Source organism: Triticum urartu, chromosome 7A (assembly GCF_056163025.1).
Source record: "Triticum urartu cultivar PI428250 chromosome 7A, HENAU_Tu73, whole genome shotgun sequence".
In the NCBI taxonomy this organism is placed as follows: domain Eukaryota; kingdom Viridiplantae; phylum Streptophyta; class Magnoliopsida; order Poales; family Poaceae; genus Triticum; species Triticum urartu.
The window spans coordinates 250,587,429-250,607,351 of NC_141879.1; the positions used below are offsets into that span (position 1 = coordinate 250,587,429).

Here is a 19,923-nt window from a genome sequence, read left to right on the forward strand (position 1 = left end):
TTTTTAAGGTTGATGTTCCTAATTCATTTGCTCTGCTGACTTCCTTCTGGAAGAGAAGAAAACACCTTGAAGCTTTAAGCATCGTTACTGCTGCTACCTTGTGGAGCTTATGGCGTTTTCGAAATGACTTTGTTTTCCAGGGGCGAAGATGGCAAAGTATACGATGTGTTTTGAACCTGTTGGGGGCAACGATCAAGCAATGGAAAATACTATGCTCAGAAGCTCAGGGTGCGCTACTTCTCCGATGTTTAAGCCTACTGGACCACCGAAGAGGGGAATTGCTTAGAATTGCTTGGAGATAAAATGCTATTTTCGAGGACATCACTGGACTGTGTTATGCTAGTTTACAATTCTTAGCTTTGATCTTAAGTAAGCTGGCATGTTGCTCCCTGGCTATGTCTCTTGGCTTGAACTACCTAAAAACTTGTAATAGGGCAGTCTAAAACCCTGTTTCCTATCTGTGGCAACTACTCTCCGGTTGCCGCCGAGCGCTGTTAACAGTCTATGTTTGGTTGATGTTTGCCTTGGCTTTCTATAAAGTTGGGGTGGGAGGAAACCCCTTTTGTTTCAAAAAAATAAAAATAAAAGACAAATCCATATGTGAATAGTGTCTCCTTGTGCATTTCCTCAAAATAAACATTGAGAAACAAAAATGTCAAATCCATATGTGAATGGTGTCTTCATGTGCATTTCGATTTTGACTTGAATTTTTTAGGGGTTATAGACACATGTCTTGTACACCCTCTGTTTTTAAATGTAAGATGTTTTGACGTAGTAACATTTAGTTTTGAAACTATGGCGTGCTCTATGTTTCTAGGAAAATCATAATGTGCCAACCTACATAAAAAACAAAATTGCATTTTGTTTGGAAACGACAAAAACCTTGAAGCGACGCACGGCAAGGCCAGTCGCTTCGATCTGGTCGCTCCATCTTGAATCCAACGGTACATAGTGAGTGAGTTGGCATCATGTTCATAGTCAACCCGTATACCTCAAGTGCGCGGAAGCCATTGCCGCCTGCCCTCAGTTTTCCCTCTCCCACTCTCCTCCGCCGCCGGCGCCCGATGCGCCACCTCGTCGCGGCGGCGAAACCATCCCGGCGGCGGCATTTCTTCTTCTCCTTATCCCCCTACCACCAACTCTCCACCACGACCACCAGCGGCACCAATTCCTCCCATCTCTGCTCCTTCTACGACCCCGCGGCGCAGTTTCTCCCCTCCGGCTCTCCCCGGCACCTCTCCCTCCCCACCTCCCTCCGCCGCGACTCTCTCCTCGACCTCGCGCGCTTCCTCAAGTCCTCCCTGCAATGCCACCTAGCTCTCCGCACCCTCACCTCCCAGACCCCCCCGCTCCATGCCCGCTTCGCCGCCGCCTCCCGCCTCGCCATCTTGTCCCCGGCGCTGCGCCCCTTCGCATCCCTCCTCCTCGCCGCCCTCCTACCGGCCGCCTCCCCGCATCTCCTCGCCTGGTGCGCCTCCCCCCGCGGCGCCCCGTACGCGGCCCTCCGCCTCGCGCTCCACGCCTTTCTCGCCGCCGGCATGCCGGCTGAGGCGCTCGTCGTGCTCTCACGCATCCGCAGCGTTGGGAAAACGCCCAGCCTCTCCGCGCTCGCGACGCTGCTGCGCCTGCTGTTCCGCGAGGGCAACGTCCAGGCCGCGTGGAAGGTGTTCGTGGAAATGACAGCGATGGGGCCACGGCCGAGCCTCCCCATCTTCAACGCCATGATCCTAGGGTTATGCCACATGGGGCTCATCCCTGTAGCTGCGGGATTGCTTGGTGTCATGTGGAAGTTCCATGTTACCCCTGATGCGTGCAGCTATAACATCCTGATCAAGGGACATTGTGTGTTTGGGCAGGCAGGGGATGCTTTTGAGCTGCTTGAAAAAATGCACAAGTCAGGGTGCGAGCCGACTGTTGTGACGTATAACATTTTGGTGAATGTACGGTGCCGTGATGGGAATATGGTGGAGGCAAGGAGGCTGTTCGATGAGATGGTGGCGGTGGGGGTCGAAGCAAATACAATCACCTTCAATGTTTTAATCGATGGGTATGCAAAGACTGGGCAGATGGATGAGGCTGATGCCGCCTACAGAGAGATGAAGGAGAGGGGATTGCTGCCAGATTGCTGCACCTTCAACATTCTTTCTGCTGGAGCATACAAGTTTGGAAAGACCGCGCACTTAGCACATGAGCAGCAGGAGCTGTATGAAATGTTTGGTTCACAGATATCAGCAGACAATGTAGATATGACGATCTGTAGGCTTTGTTGGGATGGACGATTGGATGATGCCCGGCAGCTTGTGTGTTGTGCAATCGAGCAGGGTGCTCCAGTGAGTGTTGCAGGTTTTAATGCTTTGATTGCTGCATATAGCAAGGAGGGATTTGAAGAAGCAGCTCTTGAGTTATATAAGCTTATGAAAGAGATAGGCCTTGCACCCTTATCCTCCACTTTCAATTACTTGATACTGGGTCTATGCAATCAAGGAAGACTAGATGATGCACAGCTTTTGCTAGAACATATGATTAGTAAGGGATATTCTGTTGGTACCTCATTTACCGTTTACATGGATTCATGCTTCAGGTCTGGTAATGTAGAAGGTGCCTTGAAATGCTGGGATGATATGCTGAAAGTTGGTGGGCAGCCTGATTTTATCGCTTTCTCTGCATATATCAGTGGCCTTTGCAGATTAGATCATGTAAATGAGGCTTATCGGGCATTTGTGGAGATGACAAGAAGAGGTCTTGTTCCGAACAATATTACTTACAACTCTCTGATATCTGCGTTTGTTAGGGTTGGCCATGTGGCCGAAGCACTGCAACTAGAGCAGAAGATGAGGCAGAGTGGTCTTGTTCCTGATGTTTTCACAAGCAACATTCTGATTGATGGTTTTTGCAGACAAGGAAGGCTGGATATGGTGAATAACCGTTTCTTGGACATGCGCAGTAGTGGCTTAACTCCTGATGTAGTGACATACAATACAATTATTAATGCATATTGCCGGGCCCAGGATATGAACGGTGCCATGATTTTCATGAACAAGATGCTTGCAGATGGCTGTGATCCAGATATTTTCACATATAATATTTGGATTCATAGCCTCTGCAACAACCATTCGATGAATCGAGCAGCGAGAGTGCTGGATGAACTTGTTGCTGTTGGTTTCACACCTAATTCAGTTACATACAACACACTGATGGATGGCATTTGCAATGATGTCCTTGATCGAGCTATGATTCTCACTGGTAAACTGATTAAGATGGCTTTTCAACCCAACACCATCACAGTTAATGTTTTCTTTTCTCATTTCTGTAAGCAAGGTCTTGGAAGGCGAGCCCTTTTGTGGGCTGAGAAGCTCAGAGAAGATTCTGTTGCTTTTGATGAAGCTACAATGAATATACTTGACTGGGCTTCCAAGGAGATGGAGGATGACCTCCAGGGTAGAGTTGCTGATATTGACAAATGTATGTTTCTCGAGTTCTTAATGCTCATAACGTACAACACTATGAGCAATAATAGATCCCCAAAGTTTAGACATGTGCCTGTTGAGACAGTTATTGATCCTGCCAACAGCAATACAATCAAAGTTTTAGATACTGGGTAATAGCCAAATTTCATAATCACATGACTACTTGAAAACATTAGCCACACGATCAAAGTTTTTGGTGTCGATGAGGGACATTGGCATGAAGATGACACAATGGTCGCTAGCCTGGAGGAGGCAAGCAAGCAGATATCAATTAGCCGGCCAGAGAAAAGAGAGTAGGAGGAGGAAGAAGAAGACGAGACTAATCGGTCAGGGCGTGTGAGCGACGGGGTCCTGCGCCAACGGGCACCATCTACTGCTGCAAGCACTGCGACTCCAACCTTGCCTATGCCCAGCGCATTGTCTCCAAGGTCTCGGTCTCCTCCTATGTCTCTCATCTCCATTTACATCCCTTCTCCATTTTTATTCATCTTGTTTCCTCGCCAGATGTTCCACTGCAAGCATGGCAAGGCCTACCTCTTCAACAAGGTGTAAGTAATTAGATGACAGTGCCCTGCCTCAATCTTCATGTTGTTATGTGTCTCCATGTTGCCATCATAGTTTTACTGTGTGCCTGTTCTCTGTGACACAGATGCTACTGCATTATTATTTAGAATAGCTGTGCTCTGTTCTCTCATGCTCTATGTGCCCATGGTCATCAAGCAATTGCAATTTCTAGTGTTTTGGGCTGTTGTGATGGTCTGTGATCCAAATATACAATGCTAGATATGAAAATATATGATATGGTCATAGCTGAATGCTCAGTTTAGTATTGTACACTGTCAGAAATATTCTTGGTAAAATCAGTTTTGCAGCACTTCACTGAGAGATAGATTGTGTTCCTTAGTCCATGTTTGCTCTGCAATCTTTGATCTAAGATTCTGATTCAGAATGATTGTATCTTCATTTTTGTCTGACAAGTTTGCCTTCTCATCGCTGGATCAAGGTCATTTCAGGTTCATCAGGCTGCCCATGTCCATCTACCACCCAAGCCATGTCGCAGAGCAGCGGAGATACTCCACATGATCTGCTTCAGCTGCCTCCAGTTCAAGAATAACCTGGATTTTCTCAGAAAGATGTATTATGAGCTGAAATTTGAAAGTGACACTAGCTGACTAGCATAACTTGGATTTTCCCAGAAAGACGCATGATTCATTTTGAAAATAACAGGTGTAACTACAGTAGCAATCATCTAAACAAAAAGCATATGCCATGCTTTGTGTAACACATAGTTCAGTAGCCTAGACATTTGTGATGCAAAAATACCACCACATTACCCAAACCCTCAAACAGTATAAACCTCCACTCAAAGTCCAAGGTTAATTTAAGACTGTTAATTAAGCTATCGATGGCTGGTGTTTATTTTAGTTGTAGGTTTCTGAGGAGGATGGCATGTGTACAGTATAAGCACTAATTAATTATATTTTGCCGTATGTGATGGTCCAGCCATCAGGCCGTGGCCGAGTGTAGAGCAGGTCACCCAGCCAATGATTCGGTGTTTGGATCTGTGGTGGTGGTCTTCCGGCCACCACAATCTTGTTATTGTGATAATCTTTTTTGCTGATGAAATATGTCACAATATTTGTGCTTTGCAAGATTCTGTGGCTACTATGTTGTGCTGCCTATATGCATGATCATGTAGGATTCTGTTCTGCCTTTCACGACATATATCATTCTTTTGGCATTATGCTACCCATAGTTAGTTAAGAGAGCTACAAATTATCTTTTCCTTAGGTTGGATAATTTTGATTGATTAGTGTGTGCTTGAGCACGTACAGCTGAGAGCACCTCATGTATTTTATATAGATGTTCATTAAAGCTATTATCCGCGTCTTCTGATTATTCACTGTAATTGACATCTCCACTGTATTTGTGAATATATGAATCTAGGTTGTAAGAGTAATCTTAACGAGTTTTTGTTTTGCTGCTGTTTAGAAGCCTGTTTGTTTTATTCATGTACGTACTTTGGATCCACGTATCTCATGTATTAGCAATTTAGAAGTTGTGGATATTTTGGCCCATGAACAGTGGACATCTTGGCTTGTGAACAACACTAGGCAAACAACATGCGGTTTTTGTAAGAGCACACTATGTTAATTATAGCCTGCTGCACAGAATGGCAAAAACAACTGTATTTTATATTTCTTTGTTATAGGCATGTAAACCCAACCTTATCCCACAATGGCATTCTTTGAGATTTTTGATTTGATTAGCTCCTCCTCTTGATTGTAGGCCAATGCCTAGGCTCTGCTGCTGCCTATAGGAATTTGGGCCGCTTTCGTCTTTCTTGGTGAGTTCAACAACAATGAGTTTCGGTGGACTACCTCCTCAGCTACTTCAGCTTCTGCACTGCAGGGTGATGACAGCCTCATGACAGCGGTGGTCGCCTCTTCCTTGGTTCTGGTGAGTTCCTGGTCTCCTCCCTCTCTCCCTTATGCCTTGAGATTATCCAGCCATTGAGTCATGGCTGATTATCGAGCCAATCATAGGGTTTGGTTATGTGGTCATGTTGTCTGTGGTGGTGGTCTTCTGCCCACCAGTCTTGTGATTGTGATGATCTTGTTGATGAATTGCCCCATGTGGTGATTAGGCCCTTGTGCTATTTTACGCTATTTGTGATGGTTTGATATTTATTTAGGATCTTGGTGTGCTACTGCCTAGGGTGTAGAACTTGATATGGAAGGAACAAATCTTTTACTGCACTTGCTGCACCTTGAAAACTTAAGTTTCAAATTGGAGATTCAATTCAGGTTGACATGTGTCTCCTGTAATATACAAGGAAACATCTATTTCACCTCCAGTTGCCGCGCTTGCAAGATTGTATGTTAACTGTTAAACTATCTTTATGTCTGAAAGGGAATGAGCTTCCTAACTATGCATAGTCATGTAATTTCAAGTAGTTATGACGCAGTCTTCAATCTCTCTCTGGCACTCTGCATGCTATGACAGTCACCCTGTATAGACGCCATTTGAAGGATTTTATGCTTACCTTGGTCTGCATGTATGAAGTGCGATTTATCTATGAGCAACTTGCTATTGGTTTTAGCAAAGATGTACTTCCTCCGTTCCTAAATATAAGTCTTTTAGAGATTCTAATGCGGACACATACATAACAAAATGAGTGAATCTACACTCTACAGTATGTCTATATACATCCTTATGCAGTCCTTATTGCAGTTCATAGATTCATATAATACTAGATAGTAGCTTATCTTCTCTTGGTATTTACATATATATTTGATGCTCTTAGATGGACACTCAAACTCCTGCTTTTAGATATGGTAATGGCTCACTAAGGGCATTTCCAACGCGGATCACCAGAACAGCCCTCACCAAATGTCTATGGACAGGGATAGGGGTGGAGACATCCAACCACAATCACCAAATGTCCGCCCCTGGTCCAGCCTCCTCCATTTGACATGCATATCTAGATCAATACCAATTTAAGCATACGTTTAATAGTTGCAAACATATGCACCGGATCTTCAATATGTTTTTACAGATTCCAAAAGTTGCTAGTCCGGCTGTCCATGTCAAAGACCTTCATCGGCTCCCATTCCGGCTGTCTGTGGCAAAGACCTCACTCTTTGGCTTCTCCGGCCTCCTCCCTTTGCGCGAAGCGCTTCAATATGCTCACACGCTAGGCTTGGACAATCTTCGCCGCATCGGAATCCAAGTCCGACGTTTTCACGAACAACATTTTGGAGTCCTCCGAAGCGGCCTTGATCTCAAGCTTCTTCTCTTGGAGCTTGAGCTTCTTGTCTTGCATCTCCATGAAGATGCCAAATCTCTCCCCCTTATTTCCCTCTTTCACCTCATTGCGTGCGACACTTGCCTCCTCCTTCGTCATGATGTCCTTGAACTTCTTCGTCATCTTGGCCGCCGCCCCTTCTCCCTTCTTTTTCCCCTCCTCCCACTTCCTTCCCTGGTTCCTAATCACCTTCTTGGCCAAAGCAAGTCCATCTTGTCTTGGAACGGTTGGATCACCACCTTCGTCTTCATTGAGCATGACGTTGACGGAATTGGCAATCAAGGCGGTCCACTTGCTTTGCCCATTCAACTTCAACTAACAATGCATATAGATGAAGTGCTTCTTCTCCATCTTGTGATATAATGTGCATGCACGTACGACCTAGCAAAGGAAGACAATGGATGGTCAACAAGTTGCAACATTGAGCAAATCAATGAAATGACCAACACATAGAGCAACAAGGCACACAACTTATGAGATCTTGGATTGCCGCGCTACTTGGCCATCAGGTTTTCACTTAATTGTAAAAGCTGCAGAACTTGTTGATGCCCTCTTTGAATGTTGTACATTTGATGGTTGAGCGACTTTGAATTGCGCTGATGGATCACTTCCTTGTGGTAGGGATTGTAGTGCTTTTGCTCGTGAAACCAAATATGCATGCTTTGCTAAAATGCCACGCTCTGTTACTAGTGGCCAACCAATGCCTCACAACAATTTATCCTCCTTTGGGGAGAAATTTAGTCCCTCTGCTTCTTCTTTGGGTCGACGCCCGGCGCCCACTGCTCATCCGGATCCATGTGCGGCTGCTGGGTGTCCAACTGCTGGGTGCATGTTTGTTGGGTGTCCTACTGTGGTTGTTTCTACGGCTAGGAGTCATCCACTTATTCGTCTTCGTAGCTGCTTTCGTCGTGGATAATGTTCATCATCGCCTCGTCGGCTACCGCTGTCTCGCTTGGATGGGGCATTCCGGCAAACATTGATTGGGCATCGACGGACGAGCAGTCCACAGCCGCCATCCGTGATCGGACAAGCTCCCGTGACTGCGACTCCGTGAAGGCATAGTCGGTGTTGAGGTCGACGGTGAGACTTGATGGCTGGAGGTGGAGGAGGACGTGGACTGTTGCGGCGATTGCTGTGGAATGAGGTTCTGGGAGGCGTAGTAGTAGAGTGGCTTCAGCTGGGATGGCCACAACGTCGATTGCCTGGGCGACACCAGGGTGGCGGCGCACTTTGACCGGCCGCCGATGAACCCCCCGCCTTCTTATTCGCCCTGTGATGGCGGGTGCTGCGCTCCGCAGACGCGGCCTTGCGGGCGGCCACCACGGTCGGGGTCCTCTGGCTCCATCACGGTGGCGCCTGAACGGTGTTGGTGGTGGTGGTGTGCGTGCGTGCGTGTGTGTGTGTGTGGGGGGGGGGGGTTGGAGGCAGTGGGAAAGGGTGGGCTTTCCCGCGGAAACAGTGGTGGGAATGTCCAAATGTGCGTGCTTTGGATGGGGTTCTTGGGTCGGTCGGGCGTGTCTGAGTCTGACGCGGCGAACGTCCGGACGCCTGTAAACCTCCCCAACGTTTGGTTCCAGTTTGTGGGATTTCGGACATCCGGACCGGTCTGGACAAATTTGGTGACCTTTGTTGGATGGCAAAAAAAAAGTCCTAACAGTCCAGTCCGGACATTTAGTGGCGATTTGTTGATCCGCGTTGGAGTTGCCCTAACCCGGCATGGTTTAGGTTCAGGTTCTAACCATCAAGAACATGTTCCTTATTTATCTCTCCCGTTGTCCGGGATGTTTGGTAGCAACTAATCTTGACGTGTGAACAGGTTGGTCATGGCGTCACGTGCACACAGACCTGCAGCTCTCGTTTCCATGACCTGGTGGTCGTTGTCACGGTCTCGGATGACGGTGGTTCACCACCTTGCTTCCAGTGCCGATGAGACAATGGGGTTGTCACCCCGTAATCTCGTAATCTCAGCGTCGGCTCCCACGACTGCCTCCTCGGCTACCACTACTTAGGTGAGTCCTTGGTCTCTCCTTTCTCCTCTGTCTGTTCTGGGATCTAGCCTTCGTGCTATGGCCATACTGTGCAGTCATCTCATTGCATATCTGGTAGTTTCAAACATCGTGCAGTATGTGCCAATTTCTTCCGCCTCAAATTTTTTTGGCATGAAAGAATAATTTGATAGCTTTGATTCATTTTATCAATTAGACCTCTGTTGTCAAATAGAACAATGTGCACTTAGTTAAATTTCTAATATTGCTGCTTCCCTTTTGATTTAGGATATTTTTGGGACCATTGAGTTTATATGATCTTTTGACTGTCTGGCGCAGTGGGGAGGATCTGCCCACTTGTGCCAAGAGGTCATGGGTTCGACACAGTCCCTCTGCATTGCACTGTGCAGGGGTAAGGCTTGCTTCGTATGACTCCATTGGCGTAGGGCGGCCGGAATTGGGCGCGACGGCAGCTGTGGGGTGAAGTTTCACTTTGGGTGTTGGGGTTCCCGCCGCAGCCCTTTTGGTTTTCGGGCAGCTGTTAGTGGTGATGTGTAATTTGCATCACCTGTAGCAATTTTTTGGGCACGGCCTAAATTTTTTTGGGCACCATATATACCTGTAGCGCTGCTGTTGGAGGCGTTTTATTTGACCCCCACCCCAAGTGACCTAAAAAGCATTTTTTTGGGCACAGCTGCATTTTTAGGGCTGCTGTTGGGGATGCTCATGTAGTTATCACGCAGTGTTCAGACTCTGCATTCTATGACGGTCACCCTGTATTGACACCATTTGATTAATCTTATGTTACCTTGGTCTGCTTGTATGAAGTGTCATTTATTTATCTTTGAGCAATCTGCTATTGGTGTTAGCAAAGCCGTATTTGTTTGTAATCTGGCAATGGTTTATAGGTCTCGTTTACTTGATAGCAAATTCACAATGGTTCAACTGAATCTTGATTTATCTACATTTTTTTTAAATTTTTGGTTAGCTGCAACTCACGGGTCCTTGTCAGTCTGTTACATAATCTAAAGACTAAAGAGCCATGGACTTTTTCCACTTATTTAGTCAGCACCTTTGTTCTGCATTTTGTTCACTAGAGAGATCTGATTCGGCTGTTTGAATATTACAGGAGAGCATAACAACAACAACAACAAAGCCTTTAGTCCCAAACAAGTTGGGGTAGGCTAGAGGTGAAACCCATAAGATCTCGCAACCAACTCATGGCTCTGGCACATGGATAGCAAGCTTCCACGCACCCCTGTCCATAGCTAGCTCTTTGGTGATACTCCAATCCTTCAGGTCTCTCTTAACGGACTCCTCCCATGTCAAATTCGGTCTACCCCGCCCTCTCTTGACATTCTCCGCACGCTTTAGCCGTCCGCTATGCACTGGAGCTTCTGGAGGCCTGCGCTGAATATGCCCAAACCATCTCAGACGATGTTGGACAAGCTTCTCCTCAATTGGTGCTACCCCAACTCTATCTCGTATATCATCATTCCGGACTCGATTCTTCCTCGTGTGGCCACACATCCATCTCAACATACGCATCTCCGCCACACCTAACTGTTGAACATGTCGCCTTTTAGTCGGCCAACACTCCGCGCCATACAACATTGCGGGTCGAACCGCCGTCCTGTAGAACTTGCCTTTTAGCTTTTGTGGCACTCTCTTGTCACAGAGAATGCCAGAAGCTTGGCGCCACTTCATCCATCCGGCTTTGATTTGATGGTTCACATCTTCATCAATACCCCCATCCTCCTGCAACATTGACCCCAAATACCGAAAGGTGTCCTTCCGAGGTACCACCTGGCCATCAAGGCTAACCTCCTCCTCCTCACACCTAGTAGTACTGAAACCGCACATCATGTACTCGGTTTTAGTTCTACTAAGCCTAAACCCTTTCGATTCCAAGGTTTGTCTCCATAACTCTAACTTCCTATTTACCCCCGTCCGACTATCGTCAACTAGCACCACATCATCCGCAAAGAGCATACACCATGGGATATCTCCTTGTATATCCCTTGTGACCTCATCCATCACCAATGCAAAAAGATAAGGGCTCAAAGCTGACCCCTGATGCAGTCCTATCTTAATCGGGAAGTCATCGGTGTCGACATCACTTGTTCGAACACTTGTCACAACATTATCGTACATGTCCTTGATGAGGGTAATGTACTTTGCTGGGACTTTGTGTTTCTCCAAGGCCCACCACATGACATTCCGCGGTATCTTATCATAGGCCTTCTCCAAGTCAATGAACACCATATGCAAGTCCTTCTTTTGCTCCCTATATCTCTCCATAAGTTGTCGTACCAAGAAAATGGCTTCCATGGTCGACCTCCCAGGCATGAAACCAAACTGATTTTTGGTCACGCTTGTCATTCTTCTTAAGCGGTGCTCAATGACTCTCTCCCATAGCTTCATTGTATGGCTCATCAGCTTAATTCCACGGTAATTAGTACAACTCTGAACATCCCCCTTGTTCTTGAAGATTGGTACTAATATACTCCGTCTCCATTCTTCTGGCATCTTGTTTGCCCGAAAAATGAGGTTGAAAAGCTTGGTTAGCCATACTATTGCTATGTCCCCGAGACCTTTCCACACCTCAATGGGGATACAATCAGGGCCCATCGCCTTGCCTCCTTTCATCCTTTTTAAAGCCTCCTTCACCTCAGACTCCTGGATTCGCCGCACAAAACGCATGCTGGTCTCATCAAAGGAGTCGTCTAGTTCAATGGTAGAACTCTCATTCTCCCCATTGAACAGCTTGTCGAAGTACTCCCGCCATCTATGCTTAATCTCCTCGTCCTTCACCAAGAGTTGGCCTGCTCCGTCCTTGATGCATTTGACTTGGCCAATGTCCCTCGTCTTCCTCTCTCGGATCTTGGCCATCTTAGAGATGTCCCTTTCACCTTCCTTCGTGCCTAACCGTTGGTAGAGGTCCTCATATGGCCGACCCCTTGCTTCACCAACAGCTCGCTTTGCGGCCTTCTTCGCCATCTTGTACTTCTCTATGTTGTCTGCACTCCTATCCAGGTATAGGCGTCTGAAGCAATCTTTCTTCTCTTTAATCGCCTTCTGGACGTCATCATTCCACCACCAGGTATCCTTATCTTCGCTTCTCCTTCCCCTGGACACTCCAAACTCCTCCGAGGCCACCTTACGAATGCAAGTCGCCATCTTCATCCACACATTGTCCGCATCCACTCCTTCCTCCCAAGGGCCCTCCTTAATGACCCTCTCCTTGAACACCTGAGCTACCTCCCCCTTGAGCTTCCACCACTTCGTTCTAGCGACTTTGGCACGCTTATCCCGCTGGACACGAATCCGAAAGCGGAAGTCAGCAACCACCAGCTTATGCTGGGGTACAACACTCTCTCCAGGTATCACCTTACAGTCTAGGCACGCACGCCTATCTTCTCTTCTCGAGAGGATGAAATCAATCTGGCTAGAGTGTTGGCCACTACTAAAAGTCACCAGATGTGATTCTCTCTTTCTAAAGAGGGTGTTAGCTACAATCATGTTGTAGGCTAGAGCAAAGCTTAAGACATCTTCTCCTTCTTGATTCCTGATGCCATGGCCAAAGCCCCCATGCGCCCCTTCAAAACCTGTGTTAGATGTACCCACGTGGCCATTGAGGTCTCCTCCTATGAAGAGCTTCTCACCAATCGGTACACTCCTAACCATGTCTTCCAGGCCTTCCCAGAACTCCCTCTTGGTGTTCTCATTGTGGCCTACTTGCGGGGCATACGCGCTGATAACATTGAGAACCAAGTCCTCAACTACCAGCTTGACCAAGATAATCCGGTCCCCACGTCTCTTGACGTCTACCACTCCATACTTGAGGCTCTTGTTGATCAAGATGCCTACGCCATTTCTGTTTGCAGCCGTCCCCGTGTACCACAACTTGAAGCCGGTATCCTCCACCTCCTTCGCCTTCTGTCCTCTCCATTTGGTTTCTTGGACGCAAAGGATATCAACACCTCTCCTCACCGCTGCATCAACTAGCTCCTGAAGCTTCCCTGTCAGAGACCCTACATTCCAGCTACCTAAGCGAATCCTCCTAGGCTCGGCTAGCTTCCTTACCCTTCGCATCCGTCGAGTCAAATGCGAAGACCCTTGCTCATTTTCCACTACACCCGGGCGCCGATGTAGCGCGCCACTAAGGATGCGATGACCCGATCCTCGCTCACTTGCCACCGTATCCGGATCAAGATACGGCGCGCCACTTGGGGGGTGACGGCCCGGCCCTTGCCCACTTTCCACCACACCCGGGTTCCGATGTGGCGCGTCGCTGAGAGGGTTACGCCCCAACGAAAATCTTTTGGGTTTCATCTCCATAAGAGTGGCTGAGTTTTTACGTTGGCTCGCCAAGCCTATCACAACCCTCCTCCTTTACCCGGGCTTGGGACCGGCTATGTTGAGACAACAACTACAGGAGAGCATAGGTAAAGAAAATAAAATACTCTGGAACACAATGACTTTCATATTGCATTTTTGTCCGTATGACCTGACTGGCTTTCTTTTTTCCTCCACACCCTTATGTTGCTTTGTGTGCCCATGGCCATCACGCCGATGCAATTTCTAGGATTTGGTTTGTGGTTGGTCATCTGATCATGGCTTCCTCTACTACGTAGGGATATGATGCCTGTGCTCAGTTTGTGTAGAGACTGAGTGCGTGTCTGTTTTGATCTTCCGATGGTTGCTATGCTTGTCCCGGTTAATATGAGTTGCTGATATAAAATGCTCAGTGGTGAAAGTAACTGTTAATCTTTTGCTGGCTGCCATTTTGAAATAAAATGCAGTGCAGGTACTTTCATGGTGTTAACTTTTAGAGAGAGAAGACATGGTCGAATGCAGTGCAAAATTAATGTTGCTTTGGCACGATTGTCCTTTACGTGTTGCTTCCTCTGTTCTTTGTGATACCTTTTTTTATACTAACCTTGTGATGCTTTCTAGTAACCTTATTTCTTGGCCATTAATCAATATTGTTTGGCCTGACTTGATGTTGATGGTGAAGAAATCTGTGCTGGAGGGGATGGTGGATCCGCAACCACCGAGGAAGGTCGTTTAACTGCAGAAGTTCGATCTTCCAGAGGCCAGGGCGATCCCGGGCGGCATGCACCATCCGGTGGTGCCCCGGCAGATGATTGACCTATGGAGCTTATAGTGCCGTTTGGTCTATTGGAAGTCCGGTGGTACTGGTTTCCTTTATATTTCCCACTTCTGTATTTCTGAGCTTGCCATTGTGTGTTTCTGCTGAATGTGAGTGGTGTTGTTCCGGTTGTGTGGATCAGCTCCGGCGAGAACCTGATGGGTTCTTTTGCTGGGTTTGTAAAAGTGCTTGTCTATTTGAAACGCATGCTACCAAGCCCAAGTTGAAACGAAACCGATGTAGGTTTCTGCTGGTCTCATGCTTGAGTTCCATAAAAGCCTCTCCTGGCCGCCGCGGCCAAGGCTGCTCCGGTGGCTGCAAGGATTAATGACTCAGGGCTGTTCCATAGCTGGAATTCCTTCTCCTGTCGTTGCGACATTGCATAGCTGCAAAAGCAACTCTCCTAATAATTCAGAACGTGATATTGGTAGAGTCTCAACAATACTCTATTGTGATGAATTGGGATCATCAGCTGGAGTTACCTTATTTGTTCCCTTCGACTTCGGCTAATCCCTTAGTTGCAAGAGAACGTGCTACGTAACCCATGACCATGAGGACGAGACATCTCACCGGACATGCAAATTAACGGACCTACATTAGGTGCTAACAATACATTATCTCTGCATCATTACTCTCCCTCCGCACATACATGCATACTGCATTGCCATATATACCAGCAAAGTGGCACCTGCTCGACCACTCTAGATAGCTGCGTGCCCCATCCGCCATCCGCCATGGCCGAGATCAACAATGACGCCGCAGAGGAAGGAGACGGGCAGCTCCTGTCCACGCTCCCGAAGAAGGAAGGGATGTGGAAGCCATTCTTCCTCTACCGAGGGCTGCTGGCTCACACCCCGGACCGTGACGAGCATCACGCTCCTGCAGTCCCAGTTCGCCCCGCGCCCCGACGACGTCGTCCTCGCCACCTTCCCCAAGTGCGGCACCACCTGGCTCAAGGCGCTCGCCTTCGCCGTCGCCAACCGCTCCCGACACCCCGCCGGCTCCGGCGCCCACCCGCAGGACCTCGTGCCGTCCCTCGAGGTGCCCCACCGCGACGTCCACCCGGTCGCCGGCCTCGACAAGCTCCCCTCCCCGAGGCTCCTCTCCACCCACATGCCGCCGTCGCTGCTGCCCCCGGGCATCTCGGCCCTCGGCTGCCGCGTCGTGTACCTGTGCCGGGAGCCCAAGGACGTGTTCGTCTCCAGCTGGCACTACATGAACAGGGTGAGCGCCGACTTCTCCCCCGACATGGACGCCACCTTCGAGCTCTTCTGCGAGGGGTTCTCCCTGTACGGCCCTCTCTGGGATCACGTCCGCGGGTACTGGGAGCAGAGCGTGGCGGAGCCCGACAGGGTTCTCTTCCTCAAGTACGACGACATGATGGCCGACGCAGGTAAGCACCTCAAGATGCTCGCCGAGTTCCTCCGCGCCCCGTTCACTGACGAGGAGGTCAGCGGCGGGGCCGTGGAGGACGTCGTGGCCCTGTGTAGCTTCGAGAATCTGAAGAGCCTGCCGGTCAACTCCTCAGGAGTGTCCGATCGGATCGGTGGCTTGCCCATGGAGAATTCGTCCTACTTCCGGGCTGGGAAGGTGGGAGACTGGAAGACACACTTGACTGAGGAGATGGCAAAGAAGCTGGACTGCATCGTTGAAGAGAAGCTGAGAGGTTCTGGTCTCACCTTCTGACGTGTGATTGCGTCTCTTTAATTTGATGGCCACAGAGGTCTTCTACTGCAGAGCTGAATTACATACTCGCATGAACATGTATCCGTGTTCAAATTCGACGATGCGATGCATAAATAAGTTGTTAATGAATGATACGCACACTTACGTGTATTTGAGAAATTTTTTTGCATAAATCAGTTGTTGCCGTGTGTTTGTTTATGCTACTTGAGAAGAGTTCATGGAAGTGAAAAATGTCATGTGTCTTCCTTATGAAATGGACGCTATTACTGTGTGAAGATAATGCAAGTCTCCACCACAATTACCACGTCAAGAGCACATAAGGCCTTCTTTGGTTCATAAGATAGGAAAATTATAGGAATAGAAAAGGGGAACGTTCCGGCGCGGTGCCGAACGATTCGGCCGGTACGCTCGCGAGCCACGCGATCAGCCCCCTATCGTACACCTCCCGCATCGCCCTGGCCCACCTTATCTTCTCCCACTTTCTTCTTCCTCCCAATCCCCTCCTTCCCTCTCAGCCTAGCGCGCTGCTGGCCCTCGTCTTCATCCTTCGGATCTCGCCGCCGGCCAGCCCCAATCCCGTGCAGGTCCCTACCACCAACCTCAGTGCCCTTGCCCACTTCTCCGCTGCCGCCCACCCTCCCTCGATCGCGGCAACAACAGCTACCCTTCTCCCTTCTCCCTCTGTTCCCTTTCCTCCTCCTCTCTTCCCTTTTTGCTGCAACCGGCGACAGGCCAAACGCGGGGAGGACCAAGGCGCCCGTGCTACAACCATAGCCACAGGGAGGAGCTGCAACAACGGTACTTGGAGAGTTGCAAACGGCATTTTCCTGTGCTACAACCATGGACACAAAAAGCTACATCCAGTAGATAAAAAAGCTTCAACCAGACAACGAAATACAGGAAAAGTTACAACCGTTTGACAAAAAGCTTCAACCCGCAGATGAAAAAGCTTCAAACAGAGATTGAGAAATCCTCCTCGACGACGACCATGGCGTCTCTTTGTGTTTTTGTTGCAACCGCAGAGTAAAAAGCTGCAACCTTTTGTGAAAAAAGCTTCAAGCTTACGTGAAAAAAGCTTCATTTGGCACGGTCGAAAGCTTCGATTGTAGTTTGCAAAAGTTTCAACAGACCACCCATACAAACTGAAAAAGCTACAATCGTTCATGTGAAAGCTTCAAATTGTATTTGAAAAAGCTTCAACCGACCAAATAGATAAGTTTCATGCGAACACTACAAAAGAAGAAAAAAGCTACAACCGTCGTTTTGGAAAGCTTCAACCGTGAATTGAAAAGCTTCAACCCGCTTTATACAAAGCTTCAACCAACTGTATAGAAAGCTTCACCCACACGAGTACACAACGAAAAAGTTGCAATTGTTGACATGAAAAGCTTCAACCCTATTTCTGAAAAGGACTGCAGCAAAAAGCTTGAATCGGCTACTCACCATTTTTGATGCAACTAACTACTGCGGTGGATTCCCGGCGGAGTTGCAACGGCGACGAACTCCAGGGAACGGCAGGGTCAATTTTTGTTGCTGGGTCCATTTTTTTGCTGCATAAGAGGGGGCGGGCCATGGGGCACTTGTGCTCCAACCGGCGAGCGGCGACGGCGACGGTGACGGCGACGGCGCGGGCGAGCGGCGAGCGGCGACCGCGACGGCGAGGGCGAGCGGCGAACGTCGACGGGGATGACGACGAGGTAGACACCCATGGCTTGGTGTGGGGTGGCCCGTGGCGCTTGCTGTGGCTCGATCTAGCGCGGAAGGTAGACGACGATGCGGAAGGGATCAATCTGACGGTTGGGAGGCAGTGCATCGGACGGCCTGGGTTCGACCGGCCCAACTGTTGGGCCGGCACACCGGCGCAGATCACTGCCCGAAAGTCATAGAAAATGAGATGACATGTATCTGAAATCCTATGAATAGGAATATGAAAGAAGATGTCCTTTGGTTCACATCGTAGGATTTTTTTCATTGAGTCTAGACTAATGTTTATTTTCCTATGAAATGTGAAGGATAGAAAGAATTCCTCCGTAGGAATAGGCTTTCATTCCTATAAACCAAAGGTCTTTAAAGGAATTTTTCCTATACAAATCCTATCTTATGAGATTCCCACAAAATTCCTATAAACCAAAGAAGGCCTAAGTATCATAATACTAAAAAGACAACACGCCAACCAATGGTCAATCGGCACACAAGAGCGATCGATTTTTTTTAACTATCATCGGGGGAGAGAGGATCCCAGCTAGGCCTTCTTTGGTTTGAATGAATTTTATAGGAATTCTAGAGGATAGGATTTTTATAGGAATTTTTTTCCTTTTGAGCCCTTTGGTTCATAGGAATGGATTCCTATTTCTGCATAGGATTGGTTCCTATCCTCCACATTTTATAGAAAAATAAAAATGAGCCTAGACTCAATGGAAAAATTTCTTTGGTGTCGACCAAATGACATCTCGTTTCCTATTTCTACTCATAGGATTTAAAATACATGTCATCTCATTTTCTATAAAATTCCTATTACTACGATAATCCTATCCTATGAATTAAAAGAGGCCTAAATATATCACTCAAAGTGCCACATGGGCAAAGTTACAGAGATGTGCTAGAGCACGAGGTAAGGTATTGCTGCGAAGACACCTTCTGACTAGCATTTAAATCTGAATAACCACAAAGTAAAAGTAGGATACAATGTTTGTTATGGTTACAGAAGGAGCATGCACTGCATTCCTGAAGAGAAGGGCATTTCTAGAGTCTCAAATCTTGGAAAGCGCTACGTTCGACTACTGAAGAGAATGAAGGGAGAACGCAATGCATGCAAGAGGAGAATGGAGCACATACATCTTCATTGCGCACCCTGCCAGTGAAGGTCTCATTATTGGTTAACTACTTATAGTAGGAGCAATATAGATAGTAACATGTGTGAGGAAACAGATTTAATCAGACAGGTGTAGCAGAGACCATTGCAGTTCTGCATACAGCTAAAGAGACGACAAATCTGAAAACGCAAGAGTTGCTGTGACAGCGAGGATGCAAGTGAAATCTTCATATTCTGCTCTTGGCTTCTAATACATGGCACATTTTTCTCTGAGAAATAGGAGGCCCTCTGTTGCACAAACAGAGTAAAACCAAAGCTTTTCATATTGAGATCTCAAGCATCTTTTGGCTGTTTCTGCACGAATAGAAAACACACTACACTACACACGAGCAGGAACCAATAGGTCAACATGGGTTCTTAGTGACAACGAAATATAAGTATGTACGAACAGAAAATCATCAATTTGAGGTTAAAATTGTTAGAATAAATCCGAGGCACTCCGTTGATTTATTAAGGACCAAGCAATTACACGAGCACGACACCGAGATTTGTTAACGAGATTCACCGATATGGCTATATCCCCGGGGACGATGGGCGCTCCTCCCCATGATACCGTCACAATACTGCACCCTGGCCGCCCGGGCGTCGGCACACGCCGCTAGCTCCCCCGCGTGCACGTACTACTATGTTGGCATATATTACATCGTGTGTCTACCCCTGATATATATGAGAGGCCTAGGATATAAGTATCCTATTACGACACAACTCCTATCCTGTCTATACACAGTCCAAAACCAAGTCCAACTGTAACCTACCTTATACAATAATATTCGACACAACTCTAACAAACTTCACCTTGGCGAATATTCTTCATCACCTTGGATTCATCCATGCGTTGAATTTCCATGTACATTGGACTTGAAATATGCCATGAGCATCGTTGCTACTCCCGGACTTCATGTGACTCCACCTGCAACTGTAGTCCCTTCTCGTCTTCTTTACAGTCAACA

General features: G+C 47.7%; 2 protein-coding genes and 1 pseudogene across 6 annotated transcripts; 2 read left to right on the forward strand and 1 right to left on the reverse strand.

Moving 5' to 3' along the window:
- Nucleotides 1-996: 996 nt before the first annotated feature.
- Nucleotides 997-14,672, forward strand: LOC125520303 (uncharacterized). Of its 5 annotated transcripts, XM_087537466.1 has the most exons (7): nt 997-3,895; nt 3,972-4,015; nt 4,471-4,694; nt 5,757-5,814; nt 5,880-5,927; nt 9,092-9,284; nt 14,281-14,672. In XM_087537466.1, exon 1 carries the CDS (start codon nt 1,065-1,067, stop codon nt 3,600-3,602), a length of 2,538 nt encoding a protein of 845 aa, XP_087393592.1. In that variant the 5' UTR covers nt 997-1,064; the 3' UTR covers nt 3,603-3,895; nt 3,972-4,015; nt 4,471-4,694; nt 5,757-5,814; nt 5,880-5,927; nt 9,092-9,284; nt 14,281-14,672. The 5 variants fall into 5 exon arrangements, with proteins under 5 accessions (XP_087393592.1, XP_048541153.1, XP_087393590.1 ...); XM_048685196.2 differs by having other exon boundaries at nt 5,757-5,927; XM_087537464.1 differs by lacking the exon at nt 14,281-14,672 and adding an exon at nt 9,549-10,079 and having other exon boundaries at nt 4,471-5,927.
- On the reverse strand, nt 8,157-13,886 carry LOC147959209 (uncharacterized). The gene is made up of 2 exons (XM_087532556.1): nt 12,173-13,886; nt 8,157-8,407 (listed from the first exon to the last, which is right to left on the reverse strand). Exons 1-2 carry the CDS (start codon nt 13,599-13,601, stop codon nt 8,157-8,159), a joined length of 1,680 nt encoding a protein of 559 aa, XP_087388682.1. The 5' UTR covers nt 13,602-13,886.
- A 63-nt stretch (nt 14,673-14,735) lies between the features above and the next one.
- Nucleotides 14,736-16,319, forward strand: LOC125524275 (cytosolic sulfotransferase 5 pseudogene; annotated as a pseudogene).
- The last annotated feature ends 3,604 nt before the right edge of the window (nt 16,320-19,923 follow it).

Bases quoted from the DNA above. Each gene is read 5' to 3' on its own strand.
- LOC125520303 (XM_048685196.2), top strand. From the start codon at position 1,065: ATGCGCCACCTCGTCGCGGCGGCGAAACCATCCCGGCGGCGGCATTTC.
- LOC147959209 (XM_087532556.1), bottom strand. From the start codon at position 13,601: ATGGAGATGAAACCCAAAAGATTTTCGTTGGGGCGTAACCCTCTCAGC. The intron at 8,408-12,172 runs GTGAAAGGGACA...CTCATTCCACAG, and splicing joins ACGGTTAGGCACGAAGGAAG to CAATCGCCGCAACAGTCCAC.